At 38.0% G+C, this 22,654-nt stretch overlaps 2 protein-coding genes across 3 annotated transcripts in view; one reads left to right on the plus strand and one right to left on the minus strand.

The window, feature by feature from the left end:
- LOC114159909 (gap junction gamma-1 protein-like) overlaps positions 1-22,654 on the minus strand; it is a 118,239-nt gene that overhangs the window by 20,972 nt on the left and 74,613 nt on the right. The gene's annotated exons all lie outside the window — the stretch shown is intronic.
- Positions 8,252-16,344, plus strand: LOC114159912 (neurexophilin-1-like). Its single transcript, XM_028042174.1, has 3 exons — positions 8,252-8,301; positions 12,302-12,525; positions 14,341-16,344. Exons 2-3 carry the CDS (start codon positions 12,475-12,477, stop codon positions 15,070-15,072), a joined length of 783 nt encoding a protein of 260 aa, XP_027897975.1. The 5' UTR covers positions 8,252-8,301; positions 12,302-12,474; the 3' UTR covers positions 15,073-16,344.

Raw genomic sequence — 22,654 nt, forward strand, 5'->3', positions numbered from 1 at the left:
ATACATATGAATGTATTGAATTCATATGAACGTATTCATACGAACTTATTGATATGTATTGAATATGAATTCAATACATATGAATGTATGTAATACATATGATACATTGTAATCATATGCATTACTCATTAGAGTAACGTGTTACTCTAGTTCCTCTAGTTTTGTCAAATTCAAAACTAGAGGAACTAGAATGACACAATGTTCAGAGTAGGTATTTAATTTCTCTGAGTTAGTACTGTTTGTACAGGCAGTTTTAAATATGAAACTGAAATTGTTTTTTATGCAAAATTTTATTGAATGTACTTAGATGAGTTCATATATGCTGGTATTAGAAAATAAGTTACATAAGACAAACAAAACTTTTTCTGATTCTTATAATGCAAGAAATTTAAAGTCCTAGAACAATGTACAAATGTACCTACTAGGTTCCTTTTGAGTAAAGAAAAAACAATCAAATTACAAATTTAGAACATTTTAGTTCTTAAACATGTCTACAATAAAGACACTAAAATTCACCTTTGTGGTAACATGATCAGCATTTTGCTTTACATTTCATAAATGGTGAATTTTGAAACTGGTACGGAAGCTTATTGCTATTATCCAGTGGAAAAAAATTGAGCGCTATCACGTTATAACGTCATACGTATCTTATTAAAACGTGATAGTTATCTTGTTAAAACATGATACGCATCTTGTATAAACGTGATAATTTTATGTCCAGGAAGTGGTGGTATTATGCCAGGCTAGTACTGTGGCTAACAGGACTTGGTCAAGTTTCCCTTCATGTTTAGTCTAAAACACGGAGATACAGATGCTGCTTTGCACTGTGGTTGAAACCAATAATAGCATGCACACTCTGAGCAGGATCCTAAACAGAACGGGACTGCACAGAAGGAAACGTCAGTCCGATCCTCTAGCTGTGGCGGCGATCCTAACTGATTCGGGATCGAAGCTGAAGTTGGCTTTCGATTGTAGCACTGAATGGATAGCGTCAGAATTTAATCAATGACTACGATGATTTTGACAGCACCGATGAAAAATGTTCCAATTTGTTCTGGCAAACGTCCATCTTGAATGCTTGCTTGTTATTGGTCCACTTTTGACGCATCTTACGCATTGGGGAGGAGGAGCGTCAAGGGAATATTATTTTACAATGGCGGACAACAGAAAATATGACAGCGGAGCGCAGAAAAGAAGGAAGAGAAAAGAAAAAGAGCATCGCGCCAAAGAGGCGACAAACAAAATGCCTAAACTGACAGGCTTTTTTAAACCTGTTAGCGGAGATGGAGCAGAAACATCATTATTCCCCGCTCCTCAAACCCTTAGCTATGCTAACACCGGCACTAAGATCCCGCCAGAACCTTTAACTGTGACTGAGTCGGTGGCTGGACTGGCGTCTGTGGAGTCAGAGTCGGTGGAAGCGGGATCTTCTTCCGCAGATGGAAAGACGACTGTGGATCCGTACAGTACCGATCCGGCGCATTGGGGGGAAATTGACGAGTCCGTGCGAGCTTACTGGGCTGAGCGAGGACCGGAGAGCTGTCAAAATATGAATGTTGGCTTTCAAGCATCAGAACCGGGTATACAAGCATCAAAAGCGTCACATCTCACTTTAAATGCAAAATAATTTGAAAACAAACTTGGTCTTTTTTAAAGTTTATCTGCTAAATTAAAGTAAAAATTTAAATGATTGTAGATACATAACAAAGATTGTGCATGTCTGCATTATAAGACAGGCTCAAAGTTTCAAACTTTTCAGGGTTGAGTATTGTCTTATTTGGTTTGCGTTTGAGTAAATGTAGGTCGTGTTTGTGGTTCGAGTTCCTACAAAGAAGTTGAATGCAAAAGTGTCATTAATAAATGGAAATCTGTATTTTGTTCTTCATATTTTTCAAGATGTTCTCTGTAAAAACCTTGATCTAGAAGATGAAAATTGTTCATTTGCACCCACCTCTGCTTTTATTGAGAACCGGGGGCTGTAAAACATCCTTCAGAGGGCAGCACTTTGGACTTACCTGGGTCAGGATATTTTCTGAAAACTACAGTATGCCTGATCTCTTTTTTCCAGAAGATATTGTTTAAATCCATGTTCTGTCTGACTGGCAGAGAAGCACTTTTTTGACATTTATTTCCTCCACTATTTATCAAGAACTTTAAAACCAAAGAAAAAGTTTGAGTTTTGATATATTCCACTTGTACTTATATGGACTTGTAAATGCTGGGGATATTTGTATAAATATTGTTTTACTCACTTTGCTTTGTAAAAGTATATTTGAGCATTGCACTTTCTTGCACTCAATCTGTTTTACAGTTTGTGTTGAACTCCAGGCAACAATAACTATTCAGTGATTTTATTTTGTGATGCAAGCATCATATTCTAGTTTCAACCCCAACATGTGGTTTAGTCTTTCTAGAAAAGAGTTCAGAGTTGTTTGTAGTTTGTGACAACTGGCTTATTAAAGTTGTAAGTTGTCAAAACTTACTGTTCGGTCATTTTCTGCTCATCCTCTAAAACAAAACAAACACATACAAATATATATATATATATTTTTTTGACTCTAGCCCAGGGGCCCCCATCCTCCTAAATCCGGCCCTGGGTACCCAGAGTGAGGCTGCCTGGATTTAATGTCTCTCACACATTGGTCTAAGTCATCATCTGACATGGTGGTGTATAATGCCCTCACTGAAAGACCAGATTCTGCCATCCGTCGATATACAGTCTGACTAGATATACCCAAGAATTTGGTGAGGCATGGGACAGGGAGATGGAGTTCTAAAAGACTGCAAAGGTAGTCTGAGGATACGACCATCCGTTGTCGCCCAGCTGGTCCTTACTCAATATGCACAACAGTTGTTTGTTGTTCTTCACTTTGTTTTTCTAAATTAATTAGTCTGTGCAAATGAGCCGACGCATCCAAAATATTTGAAGGAACATCTATCTGACAAGACATGGCATTTAAAAAAACTAGTTCTTGAGTGCAGATAAAGTCCTGGAAATCCAGATCCAGGGGCATACGTTCAAGGACATGCTCCGAACGATCACGGAGTCTATCAAAAATATGATCCAGCAAAAGTTCCTTGAAAAGAGAGAGAAAAGAAACATGTCAAAAAAATTGTCAGTAAAATAAAAAAGTATTTTGAAATCAGTAGGTCAGTATTGAGAAATCACAGTAATATAAATTAAATTATGATATTTAATCTAAAATAAGTTAAAGGATATACTTACAAGCATATATTTTTCTTCAAAATGAGTTAAAATCACTAGAAAAAACAAAGGGAGTTGTTTATAGTGTTGCTAGGTAACAGAACGAGGTTTTATACCGCAAAGTAAAAAGAATGTAAATTAATATTGTATATCAACATTTGTCAGATAAGAGAAGCAGTATTTTGGATGATGTTTAATTTCTTAATTAATTCATAAATGAAGTCACCTGAACAATACAGTAGCTGAACAGAATGGGGTTGTGGTTATAATTAATGTCGGTAGTGTTCACAGCCCCTCCTTGAAGCATACAAGGCAGCCATATTAGCTTAGTACATTAGCGGTAGCATCTCCTGAAAAATTACGACTTTACTAAGACTGCCTGTCTCAGTCTCACCTAAGACAACATCAAACAACCCAGAAAGTCGCCACCCATCAGTTCTCTTTCAAGATTCTAGACTTGGCGCAAGTGGTATTTCTTTTTGAAATAAAACGGGGAAAATTGGGTGTGGGAGAGCGGGGAGGGACTGGGGGAACTAGGAGGTAGCGAGAAGTAATATGCCAGCACTACATGGTGTAAGATTAACAACGGCCCAAAACCGTGTTTTAAATCAAGCTTTAAGATAATGTATCAAACTTCATGCGCAAAATAAAACATACTACAGAAATATGAAAGCATTACGCCTCCATGGTCGCCAGCCTCGGTGACGCTGGTATTTCTTCAATATGACAGTTGCGTCACGTGATTATCTGGGTCCTGGAATCTGACATCCATTGCTAATGTCTGTGACCTGAAGTAACCTTGCCATGTTTACAGCGAATTTTTAGACGTTGAATTTGAGACAGCGAATTTGAGCAAGGTGAATTGGAGGACACTGAAAATATTGCATTTGAATTTTGAAAAGTTGAATTTTTTTATATGCTGAATTTTTTAACTGTGAAAATTTAAACTGTGAAAAATATGTATATTGAAAATTTGATCACTTTGAAATAGGAATGTGAATTTTTTTAATAAATGAAAATTGCAACCATGTACAAATAATGACACTGAATTTTTTTTAGGTTAAAAATATATTCTGAATTTATTTTAACACTGAAAAGGTAAGCACTAATATACAACATTCAAATTTCAGAGGCATTTTTTATTCAAATTCTGATGGCACATATTTACTTCCATAGTTTATCAACATGTTTTCTGAGTTTATCAACATGTTTTTCTCAAAATTGACCATAAACACTTTGGATCAAGTGCCTGCTGTCTCAGCCTGACCTGATGACAAGTTATAGTCCATGACCGATAGAGCGATTAATAAAAGATCACATTTAACATCATATGTTAGCGCAAATATTGTAAAAAATTCCTTACAGATATTTCTAAATTAGCGCCACAAAATCTGTGATGTTGATTGCAGAAAAGCACAAAAACAATCCTGGATGAACTGATTAGTGTGAAAAGATGTTCAATATTATGTTATTTTAAGAAACACTTATTGATGCTGAAACACCTATTTATTGATATTTTAACAATTTAATTGGTTTTCATCAATATGTTCTGGCACAACAGGCCCTTTATGAACATTCAGGTTTTTGATCTGGCCCAAAACAGAAATGAGTTTGGATAAAAACGAGTGAATCCTGGACTATTTTGAATGTAAACAACAATAAATAGTGAGATATTTGGTGGTGGAATGATGTCACACCGCCAGCAAAGGAAGACTCTGTGATGTCACTGGCGATGCAGTCTGTGATGTCATCAACTGCAGAATTGTATGCGACACAATTCTGCATATTTTTCATTGCTTGCAATATCACTGACCAGTTCAGACGTGCGCAAAGCTCTTTCAGGTAGTTTACCAATCGACAACTTTAGTGATTGTATTGAGGAGAAAATGTTTCACTTATTTCAGCAATACTGCAACAAAATGATGGGACCCCAGGCGAGAACGGGAGTCCAGCAAGACCCCCAAGGCAGCTTCGCTCCTGCACATCTGGATATCTTAGATGAGGAAACCCACAGACTGGCCTCCAGTCTGGAAATGGAGAGAGCCAGGATAGAAGACGATCAAAACATGGCCGACCTGGAGGCGGAGCTGGAAGAGATGGAACTCCGGCTAAAACAGCAGGAAGATCTCAGAGAGAGATTTATTAATGAGGTCAAAGAGGCAAAGAGGGAACTTGAGAGACTAGAGACACAAGAGAGGCAAGAGATGTCCAGTGATCCAGGAGAACTTTACGCTGCAAACATTGCATCCAAATTTTACGACAGCGTGAAAAACATGAAGGAGAAGACCTTGCAGCAGGAGTTTGAGGATTTAAAGGTGGCCCACCTCCTCAGCCGGGAAGCATTTGTTGCTGGAATACAGGCTGAGAGAAAGAAAACCGAGGCTGTCCAAGAAGAACTGGACCAACTTAAGACTTCCTACAAGGAGCTGCGATGTAAATATGAAGCAGACATTTCTCTGGTAAAGCAGGAGGTGAAACGTGAGAAAGACGCAAACAAAGAAAAAGAGAAAGAGACTCTGAAGCTAGTCAACAAGCTGAAAGCAGAGAAGGAGGAGCTCTTTCGAAAAATGGCTAGAGAAATCATAATACTGAGAAAGAGAGAGAAGCAGATGCTGAACAAACTGGATCAGGTTCACATTTCGCACGAGGAGATAAAACGTAAGTTTGAAAGAGACATTATGGATTTACAGCAGGAGGTTGAGACATACCAGCAGCAGGTAGAGCAGGAGAGAAAAGCTCACCTGGAGCAAACAGAGGAGGATAAGAAGCTTCTAGACCATATGAGAGCTGAGAAGGAGGAGCTCCTCCACAAAATGTCAGGAGAAATCGAGACATACCAGCATCAGGTAGAGCAGGAGAGAAAAGCTCACCTGGAGCAAACAGAGGAGGATAAGAAGCTTCTAGAGAAGCTGAGAGCTGAATATGCCATCCTCCAAAAAACCACAACAACGGAGAAGAAAATCCTGCAAGACAAGGAAAGGAGTGCCAAGGCTGAGCTGGAGAATGTTAGCGGTTTGTACATGGAGCTAAACAGTCGGTTTGAAACCGAAGTAACTGCATTTAAACACCAAGTAGAAAAACACCAGGAGGAGCTCATTTGTGTGAAAAATGATTTACAAAGAGCGAGAGACGATCTGCTGCTGGCCGAAACTCTGAGAGCCGAGGAAGAAGGTTTCCAACAACAACCCATCACAGTTTCCCAAGAGAAGGAAGAAAACTCACAGAACCAAGTTAAAGTATTAAATCAAGAGGTTTCTTCAGAGGAGGATCTCTCAGGAGAACCTCTATCAGGTTCTTCCACGGATCCAGAATCCTCAGAAGACACCGAGGTCGCTGGAGAAACCATCCTGCAGGATTTGGACAATCCAGATGGTAAAAAGAAAAAGTCTAAAAATTCATTTTGGAAGAAGGTACGAAACACTCTGGGATGGAAGAAGCCAAAAAAGAAACAAACAAGTGAAGACCAACAAGAACGTGTCTAAAGTTCTTGATTTTGATATTTAGAGAAGGATCAAGACCAAATTTATAAAGGTTTTCCCCCCATTGACAAACTAGAAAATAGATCCCTTCCCAACCCAATTGGAAAAAACGTGGGCAGCACGGTGGTGCAGCGGTTAGCGCTGCGTCTTCACAGACACCATCTGTGTGGAGTTTGCATGTTCTCCCCGTGTTTGCGTGGGTTTTCTCCGGGTGCTCCGGTTCCCCCCACATCTCCTAAAACATGTCGGTCAGGTCAGTTGGTCACTGCAAATTGCCCCCAAAGATTTGAAGAAACCCCAAACACATGTGCAGCTTTATTGTTAAACTTTAAAACTAATTGAATTAGCCGTACGTTAGCCCTTTTCCCTTCGCTGTTTTAGCGCCGCAGCAACACTGGGCTCAATTTTCATAGCAACAGCTATATATCATCACCCAATTTGCCAGATTTTTTGTGCGTCGTCGGAGAGCACTGCCGAATGCGTAGGTGCATATCGCCTGGTGGACGGGTGCGGGAACTGTGCCAGAGGGTCTACAGTGGCTGGCGGGTGGCAGTGCCGGCACCCCGCGGTGGCCAATAGGCCGGAGCGGTGCTGAGCTGCGAGGGCTGCACGACGCCGCTTGCAGCATTCATTTATTTTATCATTTTTTTATCCAATTACTCGATTAATCATAAGAATAATTGATAGATTACTAAACAAAAATATTTGTTGTTTGGAAAACAATTTTGAAGAATTGCCTAGTAACAGAGTTTTTTCACTCTCTCCTCAGACTGAGAGGCTGTAACCTCTCAGAGAGAAGCTGTGAAGCTCTGTCCTCAGTTCTCAGCTCCCAGTCCTCCAGTCTCAGAGAACTGGACCTGAGTAACAACAACCTGCAGGATTCAGGAGTGAAACTTCTCTCTGCTGGACTGAAGAGTCCAAACTGCAACCTGGAAACTCAGGTAAAATGTTTTGAATCCTAGTGAAGCCATATTTCTGTCCATTAACTGCTGCTATAGATGATGCAAATGTTATTTCAATAGTAGATTATTAAAATAAAAATGTCTGACTGTGATGAGGCTAATCATGCTAAGTCTTGACACATAAACTCAGCTGGTTTTCATTGACTCCAGGCTGAAAGAACCAGGAAGAGAGGAATGTAGAAAGGTGGGGATCAGGCTTTAACTGTTAGTGGACACTTGACCGATTGCTGCATCCTCAGTGTACAAAGAAGCATCATTGCAGATTCTTCCTCCAACCAGTTGTTAGACTTTCTCGTCCCTTCTACAAATGATAAATGTTGATTTTTACTGTCTACAGAATGAAATACAGCTTTATTACTATTGTATGTTATTAACAGGTGAATCTTGAGTGTTTTTCTCTCGTGAAAATGATCAGTTCAGACCTTGGGTTCTACCTCAATGTTCTCATGTTCTCATCATGTGATGAATTGTGTGTCTGCAGCTTATCAGGCTGTTTGGTCTCAGAGGAAGGCTGTGCTTCTCTGGCCTCAGCTCTGACCTCCAACCCCTCCCATCTGAAAGAGTTGGACCTGAGCTACAATCATCCAGGAGACTCAGGAGTGAAGCTGCTGTCGGCTGGACTGAAGGATCCACACTGGAGACTGGAAGCTCTCAGGTATGGAGGAACCTGCTGCAGGAGCAGAGAAGGTCTGATAGACGAGGAAGAGGGAGACATGTCTTTAGTCAGTCTGCTGGGAAACATTTAGAATGAAGATGAATATTTAGTCTCCAACTGAAATGTTTTCTCTGAAACTGTGGTATTAATAAATGGATGAATAACACGGTGAAAATATAACTTGACATTCTGAAACCACTTTTGTCTCTTATGACAGTTAAATAAATCAAATTATTACTGAATTTTAATCCCACCGGCAAAAATTGTTGCCAGACATTTTTTCTAACTTCTAGAAGCTTTAAACGAATTATTTTGACTTTTGGCAGCTGCTTAATGTTTTAAAATAAAATAATAGTGTGTCTTCTCTAAGCAATATCAATTTCATGTATCCAGGGTGAAAGGTCACATGACCAGACCTCTTTACTTCCTGTGTGTGACGCTGGACATAAATGTTTGTCACAATCCTGTACAAGAGGAAGTCAGTAAAATATTTAAATAAACAAATATAAATAAAATATTTTGAAAAGATGTTCTTTCAAGTGTTTACTGCTGATATATAAAGAAAATCGTATCTTTTGATCATAAGAAGAGTGAATGTAAGCGTGGCAACAATTGTTGTTTCACTGCAGACCTTCCACTTCCTGGTTCTGCTGTTCTGAAAGAAGAAACTACAAACCAGATGGTAGACATAACTGATTATGTTTACCACATAATCAATTATACAACATTTATCACACCTTGACTTTGAGTTATTCAAGTCAGGTAAAAGTCCAGTTCTGTTCCCTCACATCTCTGTGCAGGTGTGGTACCAGTCTGGTTCTGCTGTGGTTCAGTTGAGTCTCAGTTTGTTGTTCAGATTCTCTTTATCGACTCTTTGGATCATTTGAACAAATTTCAAGTTTGATTTTTTCCTTCTTGAACTTTGACTTTAGGAATTTTCCTGCTAGTTTTTGCTCTCCGATGTTAGAAAACATGTTCACTTCTGATTTCAGTTGAAAGTTTCATCTTTCTTCTGTTGGAAGGTTAATCTGGAGGATTATTAGATTATTTAGAACTGGAATAATGAACAGCTGATGTTTCTTTGTTTTCTTCTCTGAACAAACTGCTTCATGATTTCATTTCCTGGAATCAAACTCTGGTCTCCACTGTTAAACTCAGAAACAACAGTGTCTTGTTGCTTCTTTTAAACAAGATTGCATTGAAAAAACACAACATTTTACCAAGGAGCTTTGCCTAGTTTATGGTGCAAATATCTTAGTAACTTAAAAATAACTTTTCAGCAAAATATAGGAGCTTGTTTTAAGTAAATAATTCATTATTGATGAGAACGTATTATTAGTTCCACTGGACTCAACTGCCGCTTAGCCGTTACCTAGCAACACCTGCCAAGCCCAGCCTGTTACCTAGCAACCAAATTCTAGTTTCACTGGCAGATTATTTCACTAAAAACATTTTCCCCAAGTTTTTAGTGAAATAATCTGCCAGTGAAACTAGTAATTTTTCATCAATATCAAAGAATTATTGACTTAGTACTATGTAGCTGCTACATCTGCTGATCCATCCATCCATCCATCCATCTTCTTCCGCTTATCCGAGGTCGGGTCGCGGGGGTAGCAGCTTCAGAAGGGAGGCCCAGACTTCCCTCTCCCCAGCCACTTCTTCTAGCTCCTCCGGGGGAATCCCGAGGAGGGAATCTCGGTTGCAGAAGCATCTGCTGATAAGAAACTAATAATAGATAATAGTTATTATTAGTATTACAAATTTGATTTATAATGCCCTTTATATCTTTAAATCTCAAAGGGCAAAAAACCCCAAAACAAAACAAGCAATTTTAGCGGAGAAAAATAAATCAATAAATGAGATTAAAACCAACATCTCAGAAAATAAACCAAACGTTTTGCTAAAAAAAAATGTCTTAAGGCTTCTTTTAAAACAGTACGTGGATGTTTTGCCCTCAGCACCTGTGTAAGTTAGTTTTCTCTTATTTCAAGTGTATTAAGATATTTGCACTAAAAACTACTTATTAGAATAAGGTGTTGTGTTTTTGCAGTGCAGGAGCTCCATCAGTGACCGTAAAGGCCTGCGGTGTTTAAAGTTCACGTCAGGAGAATCAAAAATAAACTAAACAAGTACGACGTGTTGGGAAGGGCTGTCAGGAAAACGGTTCCTCACTCTGAAAGGAATGCAGCAGCGCTGCTTTGGTTTGCAAATCTGCACCAAAACAAACAAAAACAGTTTTGGAACGCGGCCATGAGATCAAGATGGAGACATTTTACAAATCCTCACTCACTGTGATGTACGGCAGTGGAGGAGTGATGGTTTGGGCTTGTTTTTGTAGGATTTACTTCAAAAATACAAAATTTTACACAGTATTTTTGGTGCAGTTTCTAATGCAAATATCTTAATACACTTGAAATAAAAAAACTAATTTAAAAATGAATTTTAAGCCAGATATATGAGCTTGTTGTCATGGTGAGGTGTTGGACCCAAACGCAGCAGGCAGTAGAAATAAATGGATGTTTTAATGAAAAAAATGAACCAACACAAAATCCAAAAACAAAACAAACTGGAAACACGAGGGAACAACAGGTAATCCAGGGAGGGAAACATGGGCAGTGACCATCAGGGTGACGAGACGGACTGGCGAGTTGTGACTGGGATGGAGGAGCTTAAATACTGGGAGGCAGTAAATGGAACAATGGCAGAGCTAGATGGGAAGAGTGATTTCAGCTGTGAGTAACTGGCACAGGAGCTGAGGGGCGGAGAGAAGGTGGCAGAGGGAACCTAAGATCTGCTGGGAACACAAAGGGAGGAAACAGGGAACTGAAAAATACAACTAATGCAAAAAAAACTAAGAGTAAGAAAAACCTGATGAATAGGAGAGAAAGACATGAGGGAAACCATAACGACCCTAAATAGAAACAAGGCCGATCCAACAACAGTAAGAACTAAGGAACATAGAGCTAGAGAAACTAGAAGATCTAAACAAAGAAATAAATTAACTAGAATTACTAAAGGAAGATATATTGTACATAGACTCAGACATGGAAGAATAACTGAACCTACGGTGATGAAATGAAGAAACAAACATTACTAGAAACACTGCAGGGAGGCTGAAATAACTAGAAGGATAAAATAAAATTAAACTATAATCATTAAAGGAGGCTGGACATGGACTCAGACAAACAAGGACAGAACTAAAGAATAAACCTAGAAACATTATAAAGGACTGAAAATAAGGAAAACAATAAGACAATTCTTATTTCACTAAATACCTCAAATAATAATAATATCAAAAGGACCATGAAAAGCTAAACTAAAGTGAACTAAAACATGAAGCTAAATAAAATGAGAAGCAGAACCAACAAAAAACCCAGAGTTCTGACTCTTGTTTTAATATTGATTAAAAAGTGCTAGTTTCACTTATAACTTATAATTTCACCATGTTTTAGTGAAATAATCTGACAGCAAAACTTTTACATCAATATTAATAAATTATTGACTTAAAACCAGCTCCTTCCAAGTTACTTTAAGCTAGTTTTCCTTTTATTTCACGTACATTAAGATATTTGCACAGTAAAATAAACCAAAAATACTTAGTAGTACTAGTATTTGCTGCGACAGCCACAAACCCTCTTTAGTTTATATCATTGTATAAAGTACATGAAAAATAAATACAAAAATCTGACTGCATTGATTGTTTTATTGAAATATTGCAAGTTAATTCATTCCTGAGCATGGCAACAAATGAAGCTGTGTATTTTTAATTAAATAATTGACTAATTTCATACTTTTAATATGTTTTCTTCGAGCTCAGATTGCATTCTTTCTGTTGGCCACAAGATGGCAGAATTTCACCACATCTGATCGGCCTCCTCTTCATTTAAGATGCAAATAAAATCTGTTTTTAATCGACTAATTCATTACAAACACGGTGGATGAAGTACTCGGCTGAAACAGAGGTGAACAGTAAACTTTGTGTGTTTTGGGGGATTTCAAGAAAGAAAAGTGTGTGTGAGCGATGAAGAGGGGGAGGTGAGGAAGACGGAGCAAACCGTCCAGATCCAAGAGGTTCTCTCAGTGAGAGGCAGCAGCTTACCGGCGCTTCCTGCTCCAGAGGTGATCACGTTACGCGTGGCTCGTCCTGAATGAGGCTCAGGTAGATGTGGAACGATGGAGAGGTTCTCCTGCCGCTGGATCCTTCTGACTGGAAGCTTTAATTTGGTGAGTAAAAGTCTAATTTAACAGATTTAAACAGCTGTGCAGGGAACCTGTGCAGTAAATTGAAACAAACTGGGGATAAAATGCTTAAAAGTAACAAGAATGCAAGTTTTTGGGTTTTTTTTTTTTTTTTTTACAAACTAGAAGGAAAGAAATGTGATTATTAATTTATGCTTCAAATAATTTTTGTAGTGTTTTCAGAAGAGAATATGCTGAAAGAAGCTGCGATGAATATCGTTGTAAATTAGAGCCTTTAATGATACTTTTTAACTGATTTTCTCTTGAGCAACTAATAAAATTTAAGTAACAAGAACTAGGTGCAGAACACTGCAAAAAATACAAATCATACCAAGTATTTTTACTCTCGTTTCTAGTGGAAACATTTTAATACACTTGAATTAAGACAAAACCAACTTACAAGTAACTGTTCAGCAATATATAAAGAGCTTGTTTTAAGTCAATAATTCCTTAATTTTGGTGAAAAGGTTCTAGTTTTACTACAGATTATTTCACTTTTAATATGTGAAAAATATTTTGTTATAAGTGAAATAATCTGCCAGTGGAACTAGTAATTTTTAACCAATATTTAAGAATTATTGACTTTAAACAAGCTCCTATCTTTCTGAAAGTTATTTCTAATTTAGTTTTGTTTTATTTAAAGTGTACTAAGACATTTGCACTAGAAACTAGACAAATTGATTAGAAAGGTTTTGTGTTTTTGCCGTGTAGTTCATTATTATTAATGCTTCTCTGTGGAAAATGAAGGAAATCCAACTTCAAATTATTTAACTTCACTACAAATTCAGGCTGATTAATATACAGAAACAATGCACTTGTACTTTTGACTTTTACATGAGTAATTTTATTTTGAAGTATTTCTATTCCTACATGAGTAAAATTTCAGTATTTTCTACCTGCTGAATGAAAAACAAACATATTTTAACCAGAAATTCACCAGACACAGACCTGCAGTTTTTGTTAAAGTTTCATAAATTGTTTACTGGAAAAAAACTGATGTAGAAAAAGTTTCTTTTCCCTGTTTTTATTTTTTGTTATTGATATGAATTATTGTCATTTTGGTCCTTAAAATACCAAAATTTTCACTTAACTTTATATTTTTGTCTGTCTAATAATGTAGTTTTTAAATATTAAATGATTGATAACTTGATCAGTTACTCAGTACTTGAGTAAACTTTTCACCAAACACTTTCTCACTCTTACTTGAGTCATTTCTTGGATGGCTACTTTTTACTTTTACTTGAGTAAAACCGTTGAAGTAGTGCTGCTCTTACTTTAATACTTTTTTGTGTCCTCTGCTGGCAGTCAAAAAGAACTGGTTGGATACAAATACTGATTTTGTGAATTTGTGAGCACAAATCATGAGTAGTTGTTTAAAACTTAGCATTTTGTGGTATCTATACTTGAAAAGTTGATTAATATTAAGCTTCTGGGATTAACATTAAAGTCTTTAGCCAATAATTAACCAGTTTAAATTAACTTTACCAAATCTGAGCTCAAATGTCTGGCTAGAATAATGTCAGACGTTTTCTCACGGCTACAAAAACTGTGTGGTTTCTCTGTATTCTGGAAACATTTATTCAGGTGTTGGTAGGGAAGTAAAAATATCTTTGTAAAATTGGATTTCCACTATAAATTCAAACAAAATTTATAAGTAAAACCCAAAACTACAAAGATCAGAATTGGTAGACGCTGTAGGTTGAAAGAAGTTGCTAAAAAAGTCTAGTTTGAATCTAGTAATGCTCTTTGAAACTTCCTCTGAGGCTCATTGTTTGTATTTTCTCATTATTTCCCATCTAGCTGGTTCTCTGTCAACTTGAGACTCAGAGCAACTTCACCTTCATGAACTCATCATCACCTCAACCCCACAGAGACCAAGAGGAGCGTCTCCAGAAAATCTGGGGCCTTCGGTCCAGGACTGTTGTCCAGAACTCCAAAGTCCTCAACAATCCCTCGGTTCCTCTATCGAAGCAGAGGCTTTGGGAAATCCCCAAGTCCAAGTCCAACCCATCGGTAAAAATTAAGCTTCAGCCCATCACGAACGTTCAAGGACTCTCCAAACCGTCGAGGTTGTTCAGCTGGGGCGACTTTTACTCCAACATCAAAACCGTCAAGCTGAATTTGCTGATAATGGGGAAGATCGTGGATCACGGCAACGGCTCTCTCGGCGTCTACTTCCGTCACAACTCCACGGGTGTTGGCAACGTGTCGGTCAGCCTGGTCCCGCCCATGAAGGAGGTGGAGTTCGACCTGGAGCGCCAGAGCGTGGTCCACCCCAAGGAGTCGAAGACGTTCAACTGCAGGGTGGACTACGAGAAAACCGAACGCAGCAAGAAGGTGATGCTGTGCAGCTACGACCCGTCGAAGACGTGCGACCAAGAACAAACCCAGAGCCACATCACCTGGATGTGCTCCAAGCCTTTCCAGGTCATCTGCGTCTACATGTCGTTCTACAGCACGGATTACAGGCTGGTCCAGAAACTCTGTCCGGACTACAGCTCCCAGGTCCCACCCTACCTGCCCACAGGGTAAACATGGGGCCAGGTGACGAGGATGAAGGGAGGATGCAGTTTGAGCCGTTCAAAACTTTATCCTAAAATATATGGAATGCTGTTTGTACAGTAAGTGAGTCAAATATTAACAGCAATAATTTGGATTATTTAGCCTGTTATAAGCGGGAAAAATAGGTTTTCTTTTCATATTCTCACCATATTATTCATTCACTTATAAATGTCCCAGTTTCAAAGTAAATATTCATTTAGCAAGTTACATATTTAGTTTACTAACTAGATATTTAGACCCAAACAAAATCTTTAGCTTGCTAACATTTTAATATTTAGTTTGGAACTAAATATTTAGTTCGGAGCTTACAAGCTAAATAGCTTTATAGCTTGTAAGAAACAACCTACCTAAATATTAGCATATAAGCTCACTAATGTGCTAATATTTTGCTAATATTTAGCTTGGAGCTAAACATAAATTAAATATATAGCTTGGTTGTTAAATATTTAGCTAAATAGTTTGTAAACAACATATTTAGCATGCCAACTTGCTAAAACTTTAGCTTGGAGCGAAATATTTAGCTTGCTAACTTGTTAATATGAGCTAACTATAAGTTTGGGAGCTTAATATTTAGCTGGCTAACTTACTAATATTTAGTTAAACTAAACAGTTTGTAAAAAAACATATTTAGCTTGTTAACCTGCTAATATTTAGCTCAGAACAAATATTTCACCGATAAGCTAAATACTTAGCTTACTAGCTTAATAGTAAGCTAATTAGCTAGTAAATATTAGTAAGCTAAATGTTAGCTTACTAATATTGAGAGATCTAAATATTAGTGAATATTTAGCTTACTAATTAAATTGAGCTAATTATTTAGGTTAGTGGTAAATATTTAGCTTGCTACCTGAGCTTAGTTTTGTACTGTAATCTTAATATATGAACGAATAACGTGGTGAAAATGTGACTTTGAGAAAATGTGTATTTTTCCTTCTTATGACAAGCTAAATATAAACTTTTTGCTTTTAATTTTGATTCTGTAACTTTACAAACGGCACCTTTTGAGAACATGCTTGATTAAACATAGTAAAATATATGTCTAGGTGATGTCTCCTGTTGAAAAATAAATGATTGTAGCTGATATTATTTTTCAATATCTATCAAAAATGGTCAAACTAAAAGGAACCAGAATGATCTGGAGTTGAATATGTAAAAATATAACCTTCATAATATCGCCTTTTTTTTAAACTTTTGCAGTTTAAGTTGTCTGGTGACAGATATTTTCAAAATAATTTGTCTTTTTTGTGATTGGGGCCTGCCCATAGCAATGCATAAGGAGAGCAATGCCTCCATGCATGGCAGGCACCTATTATTCTACACCCAATAGAATGTCTCTTTATATCTTTATTTATATCTTTATTTATTTTTCTTCCATCACCGTTAATGCGGCTCGTACCGCTGCGTGCACCCCCACAAAAGTGGTATCAAAACGTGCGGCTCGATGCCGAGAAGGGAGCTATTATTTTTATAAGGAATCGGACTTACGATGGCGACGTAAAAAGCGTCAAACGAGCCAAATTTCCAACTGCCGAAACGCAGAGCCTAACTGACACCAACTGCCGCTTTTTTAGAGTGAGAAATGAAGAGAATTTTTGACCCCAAAATGATTTTGAAATCGCCCTCACGCCCACAAATATCGCCCAATTGGTATCAAACTCGGTCATGACATCGATACGCATGCCTGCTCCGGTAAAATGTTTTCGAAATTTCTCTAGGGCTTACGGTTTTCTGTCAAGGTGCTTCAGAGCGAAATCATGCGCCAGGATAACTGACGCTCTCCCAGATTCACTTCCATGTATTTCTGAAAAATGTCTGAGCTCTGCATACACCATTTTTGTCTCATCACTGCAATTACTGTGAGTGAGCTACAAATATGACTTGCGGTACTATGGGAGACGACAAATAGCCCTCTCATATGCTTCAAACGCTTTTCCAATATGTATTACGGTTCCTGAACGGCAACGAGTTGTTCAGGCTGCTTTTTCCATATAAACCAATGGGGTGTCTCACAAAGATAGAAATCTTTTTCCACCTCTGTGTGTCACACACACATGACAGTTAGCAGAGGATTGATAACCATAGCAACGGAACACAGGAGGGGATTGGCTGCTGGTTAGGACTACAAATACGCATCACTGTAGTTCTAATCAATACTCAGCTAAAACAGAGGGCTGAGCTGCCATTTAGAACTATTGGCTGTTTTGGCCAGTAAATAACGGATTTAACCCAAACACTGTTAGACATTTTAATTAGTGTGGTCATTTAATATGAAGCTTATGTATTTTTTCAAAATAAAAGCCTCAATATCCCCCTCAGATCAATGCACCGCCATAGGCGGTGCAATAATGTTAGCATGCATTATATTTTTCTCCCAGGTTAGGGAACTGCCTTTTACCTTAAATAAGCTATTAGCTATTTTCTTACTTATTAGCCATGTTTAATATACTGAGTGCAGTAAGTCAATTACAGACAACATTCTAATGCCCTTCTAATGTCAGAACTACAACATGGTGGAACTGTCAGTTATTACAGAGGAGGACTGAGCTGGCCTTTAGAACTACTTATGTTTTGGGCTTTTTATAACTGATTTTATCCAACCATTGTTACACATGGATTTAGTGTGGCAATTTAAAATTAAGCTCACTGAAAATTTCAAAATAAAAGCCTTGAAAATTTTTACATCAGGTATTTGCTCCTTTGAGCTTTATATAACTGATTTCACCAAATGACTATTAGACATGGGATTAGTTTGGCCCTTTGAAATGAAGCTTAACAAAAATTTCAAAATAAAAGCCTTGAGAAGCTTTACATCATGTAATTAGTCTTTTGAGCATTATATAACTGATTTAATCCATTGAGTGTTATACATGGGATTTGTCTGGCCCTTTGAAATGAAGTTCAACAAAAATTTCAAAATAAAAGCCTTGAATATTTTTACATCACATAACTGCTCTTTCGAGCATTATATAACTGATTCAACACAATGACTGTTAGACATGGGATTCGTTGGGCCCTTTGAAATGAAGCTTAACAAAAATTTCAAAATAAAAGCCTTGTCCATTTTTACATCATGTAATTAGTCTTTTTGGCTTTATGTGACTTTTTTATCCAAAGCACTGTTACACAATGGAATACTGTGGGCATTTAATATGAAGCTTACTGCAAATTTCAAAATAAAAGCCTCAATATGCCCCCCAGGTTAGTGCACCGCCGCAGGCGGTGCAATAATATTATTCTGCATTATCTTTTTCTCTGAGGTTAGGGAACTGCCTTGCACAGCAAGGCAGTTCATTAGCATTAGCATTTTAGCTTAAATAAACTATTAGCTATTTATTTGACTTATTAGCCATGTTTAGTATACTGAATAGAGTAAGTCCATTATAGAGAACATCCTAGTGATGTCCCACATGCTAGTGACAGCAATCACGCTAACATTAGCATTTTTGCTAATTTTAGCTGATACACTCACTTTATCATACTGAATGGTGCAAGTACATGTTAGTAAACATTCTTGTGATTCTCCTCATATGATTGCAGCTTTCTTTAGCATTGATGCTAATTGCTAGCATCAGAACGCTGGGTCCAAACCGACGGGCACACTTTGGCAGGCCCCGGTTAAATTTCTTCAGGAATTTTCTAGTTTTAAAATACATTTCTACCATCTGCTTATGGTTTACAACAAGAAAATGTTGTATAATTCTCTGGAGTCATATTTGCAATCAGTTATTTTGGTTTTAATTAAGAGTTCATAATGTCTGATCCAAACAGAAACCATAAATCAACACACATTCAGCGAACTTAAACCTTAAATATCAAAGATAACCAGAGAAAAATGCTGTTTATTAACATTGATTACATTTACTAAGAAGGGAAAAAAAAAACTTTCAAACTAAGTAAACTTAAAACTTATGTTAAAAAGTTATTTGTTATTTAATTTCCCTTTGGGAGTCAATAAAATATTTTTTATTTTAACTTGAAATTTATTATCGATTTATTATAAATTTTCTTTCCCACTCTCTTTTTCCACAATACAAAAGAAAATAAATGTTTGACTAAACAAGCAAAATTAACTTCAAAATGTATAGATATTGAAAAAAGTTCTATAGATTATCATGTATGGCACGTGTGTCAAACTCAAGGCCCGAGGGCCAAATCTGGCCCGCCATAGCTTTTTATGTGGCCCTCTAGACTCCAAATCATAGCAATGGGCCCCTCCAGTTTTTACAAATAACCGCAAAATTCACACAAAAATCAACAGATCCCCACATGTTTTCTGAGTTTATCAACATGTTTTCTGAGTTTATCAACATGTTTTCTGAGTTTATCAACATTTTTTCTGAGTTTATCAACATGTTTTCTGAGTTTATCAACATGTTTTCTGAGTTTATCAACATGTTTTCTGAGTTTATCAACATTTTTCTGAGTTTATCAACATGTTTTCTGAGTTTATCGACATGTTTTCTGAGTTTATCGACATGTTTTCTGAGTTTATCGACATATTTTCTGAGTTTATCAACATGTTTTCTGAGTTTATCAACATGTTTTCTGAGTTTATCGACATGTTTTCTGAGTTTATCAACATGTTTTCTGAGTTTATCGACATATTTTCTGAGTTTATCAACATGTTTTCTGAGTTTATCAACATGTTTTCTGAGTTTATCAACATGTTTTTCTCAAAATTGACCATAAACACTTTGGATCAAGTGCCTGCTGTCTCAGCCTGACCTGATGACAAGTTATAGTCCATGACCGATAGAGCGATTAATAAAAGATCACATTTAACATCATATGTTAGCGCAAATATTGTAAAAAATTCCTTACAGATATTTCTAAATTAGCGCCACAAAATCTGTGATGTTGATTGCAGAAAAGCACAAAAACAATCCTGGATGAACTGATTAGTGTGAAAAGATGTTCAATATTATGTTATTTTAAGAAACACTTATTGATGCTGAAACACCTATTTATTGATATTTTAACAATTTAATTGGTTTTCATCAATATGTTCTGGCACAACAGGCCCTTTATGAACATTCAGGTTTTTGATCTGGCCCAAAACAGAAATGAGTTTGGATAAAAACGAGTGAATCCTGGACTATTTTGAATGTAAACAACAATAAATAGTGAGATATTTGGTGGTGGAATGATGTCACACCGCCAGCAAAGGAAGACTCTGTGATGTCACTGGCGATGCAGTCTGTGATGTCATCAACTGCAGAATTGTATGCGACACAATTCTGCATATTTTTCATTGCTTGCAATATCACTGACCAGTTCAGACGTGCGCAAAGCTCTTTCAGGTAGTTTACCAATCGACAACTTTAGTGATTGTATTGAGGAGAAAATGTTTCACTTATTTCAGCAATACTGCAACAAAATGATGGGACCCCAGGCGAGAACGGGAGTCCAGCAAGACCCCCAAGGCAGCTTCGCTCCTGCACATCTGGATATCTTAGATGAGGAAACCCACAGACTGGCCTCCAGTCTGGAAATGGAGAGAGCCAGGATAGAAGACGATCAAAACATGGCCGACCTGGAGGCGGAGCTGGAAGAGATGGAACTCCGGCTAAAACAGCAGGAAGATCTCAGAGAGAGATTTATTAATGAGGTCAAAGAGGCAAAGAGGGAACTTGAGAGACTAGAGACACAAGAGAGGCAAGAGATGTCCAGTGATCCAGGAGAACTTTACGCTGCAAACATTGCATCCAAATTTTACGACAGCGTGAAAAACATGAAGGAGAAGACCTTGCAGCAGGAGTTTGAGGATTTAAAGGTGGCCCACCTCCTCAGCCGGGAAGCATTTGTTGCTGGAATACAGGCTGAGAGAAAGAAAACCGAGGCTGTCCAAGAAGAACTGGACCAACTTAAGACTTCCTACAAGGAGCTGCGATGTAAATATGAAGCAGACATTTCTCTGGTAAAGCAGGAGGTGAAACGTGAGAAAGACGCAAACAAAGAAAAAGAGAAAGAGACTCTGAAGCTAGTCAACAAGCTGAAAGCAGAGAAGGAGGAGCTCTTTCGAAAAATGGCTAGAGAGATTATAATACTGAGAAAGAGAGAGAAGCAGATGCTGAACAAACTGGATCAGGTTCACATTTCGCACGAGGAGATAAAACGTAGGTTTGAAAGAGACATTATGGATTTACAGCAGGAGGTTGAGACATACCAGCATCAGTAGAGCAGGAGAGAAAAGCTCACCTGGAGCAAACAGAGGAGGATAAGAAGCTTCTAGACCATATGAGAGCTGAGAAGGAGGAGCTCCATCCACAAAATGGCAGGAGAAATCGAGACATACCAGCATCAGGTAGAGCAGGAGAGAAAAGCTCACTGAGCAAACAGAGGAGGAAAGAAGCTTCTAGACCATATGAGAGCTGAGAAGGAGGAGCTCCTCCACAAAATGGCAGGAGAAATCGAGACATACCAGCATCAGGTAGAGCAGGAGAGAAAAGCTCACCTGGAGCAACAGAGGAGGATAAGAAGCTTCAGAGAAGCTGAGAGCTGAATATGCCATCCTCCAAAAAACCACAACAACGGAGAAGAAAATCCTGCAAGACAAGGAAAGGAGTGCCAAGGCTGAGCTGGAGAATGTTAACCGTTTGTACAGGAGCTAAACAGTCGGTTTTGAAAACCGAAGTAACTGCATTTCAACACCAAGTAGAAAAACACCAGGAGGAGCTCATTTGTGTGAAAAATGATTTACAAAGAGCGAGAGACGATCTGCTGCTGGCCGAAACTCTGAGAGCCGAGGAAGAAGGTTTCCAACAACAACCCATCACAGTTTCCCAAGAGAAGGAAGAAAACTCACAGAACCAAGTTAAAGTATTAAATCAAGAGGTTTCTTCAGAGGAGGATCTCTCAGGAGAACCTCTATCAGGTTCTTCCACGGATCCAGAATCCTCAGAAGACACCGAGGTCGCTGGAGAAACCATCCTGCAGGATTTGGACAACCCAGATGGTAAAAAGAAAAAGTCTAAAAATTCATTTTGGAAGAAGGTACGAAACACTATGCGATGGAAGAAGCCAAAAAAGAAACAAACAAGTGAAGACCAACAAGAACGTGTCTAAAGTTCTTGATTTTGATATTTAGAGAAGGATCAAGACCAAATTTATAAAGGTTTTCCCCCCATTGACAAACTAGAAAATAGATCCCTTCCCAACCCAATTGGAAAAAACGTGGGCAGCACGGTGGTGCAGCGGTTAGCGCTGCGTCTTCACAGACACCATCTGTGTGGAGTTTGCATGGTCTCCCCGTGTTTGCGTGGGTTTTCTCCGGGTGCTCCGGTTCCCCCCACATCTCCTAAAACATGTCGGTCAGGTCAGTTGGTCACTGCAAATTGCCCCCAAAGATTTGAAGAAACCCCAAACACATGTGCAGCTTTATTGTTAAACTTTAAAACTAATTGAATTAGCCGTACGTTAGCCCTTTTCCCTTCGCTGTTTTAGCGCCGCAGCAACACTGGGCTCAATTTTCATAGCAACAGCTATATATCATCACCCAATTTGCCAGATTTTTTGTGCGTCGTCGGAGAGCACTGCCGAATGCGTAGGTGCA

The sequence above is a fragment of the Xiphophorus couchianus genome, chromosome 16 (assembly GCF_001444195.1).
Source record: "Xiphophorus couchianus chromosome 16, X_couchianus-1.0, whole genome shotgun sequence".
NCBI classification, from domain to species: domain Eukaryota; kingdom Metazoa; phylum Chordata; class Actinopteri; order Cyprinodontiformes; family Poeciliidae; genus Xiphophorus; species Xiphophorus couchianus.

Bases quoted from the DNA above. Each gene is read 5' to 3' on its own strand.
- LOC114159912 (XM_028042174.1), top strand. From the start codon at position 12,475: ATGGAGAGGTTCTCCTGCCGCTGGATCCTTCTGACTGGAAGCTTTAAT. The intron at 12,526-14,340 runs GTGAGTAAAAGT...TTTCCCATCTAG, and splicing joins TGACTGGAAGCTTTAATTTG to CTGGTTCTCTGTCAACTTGA.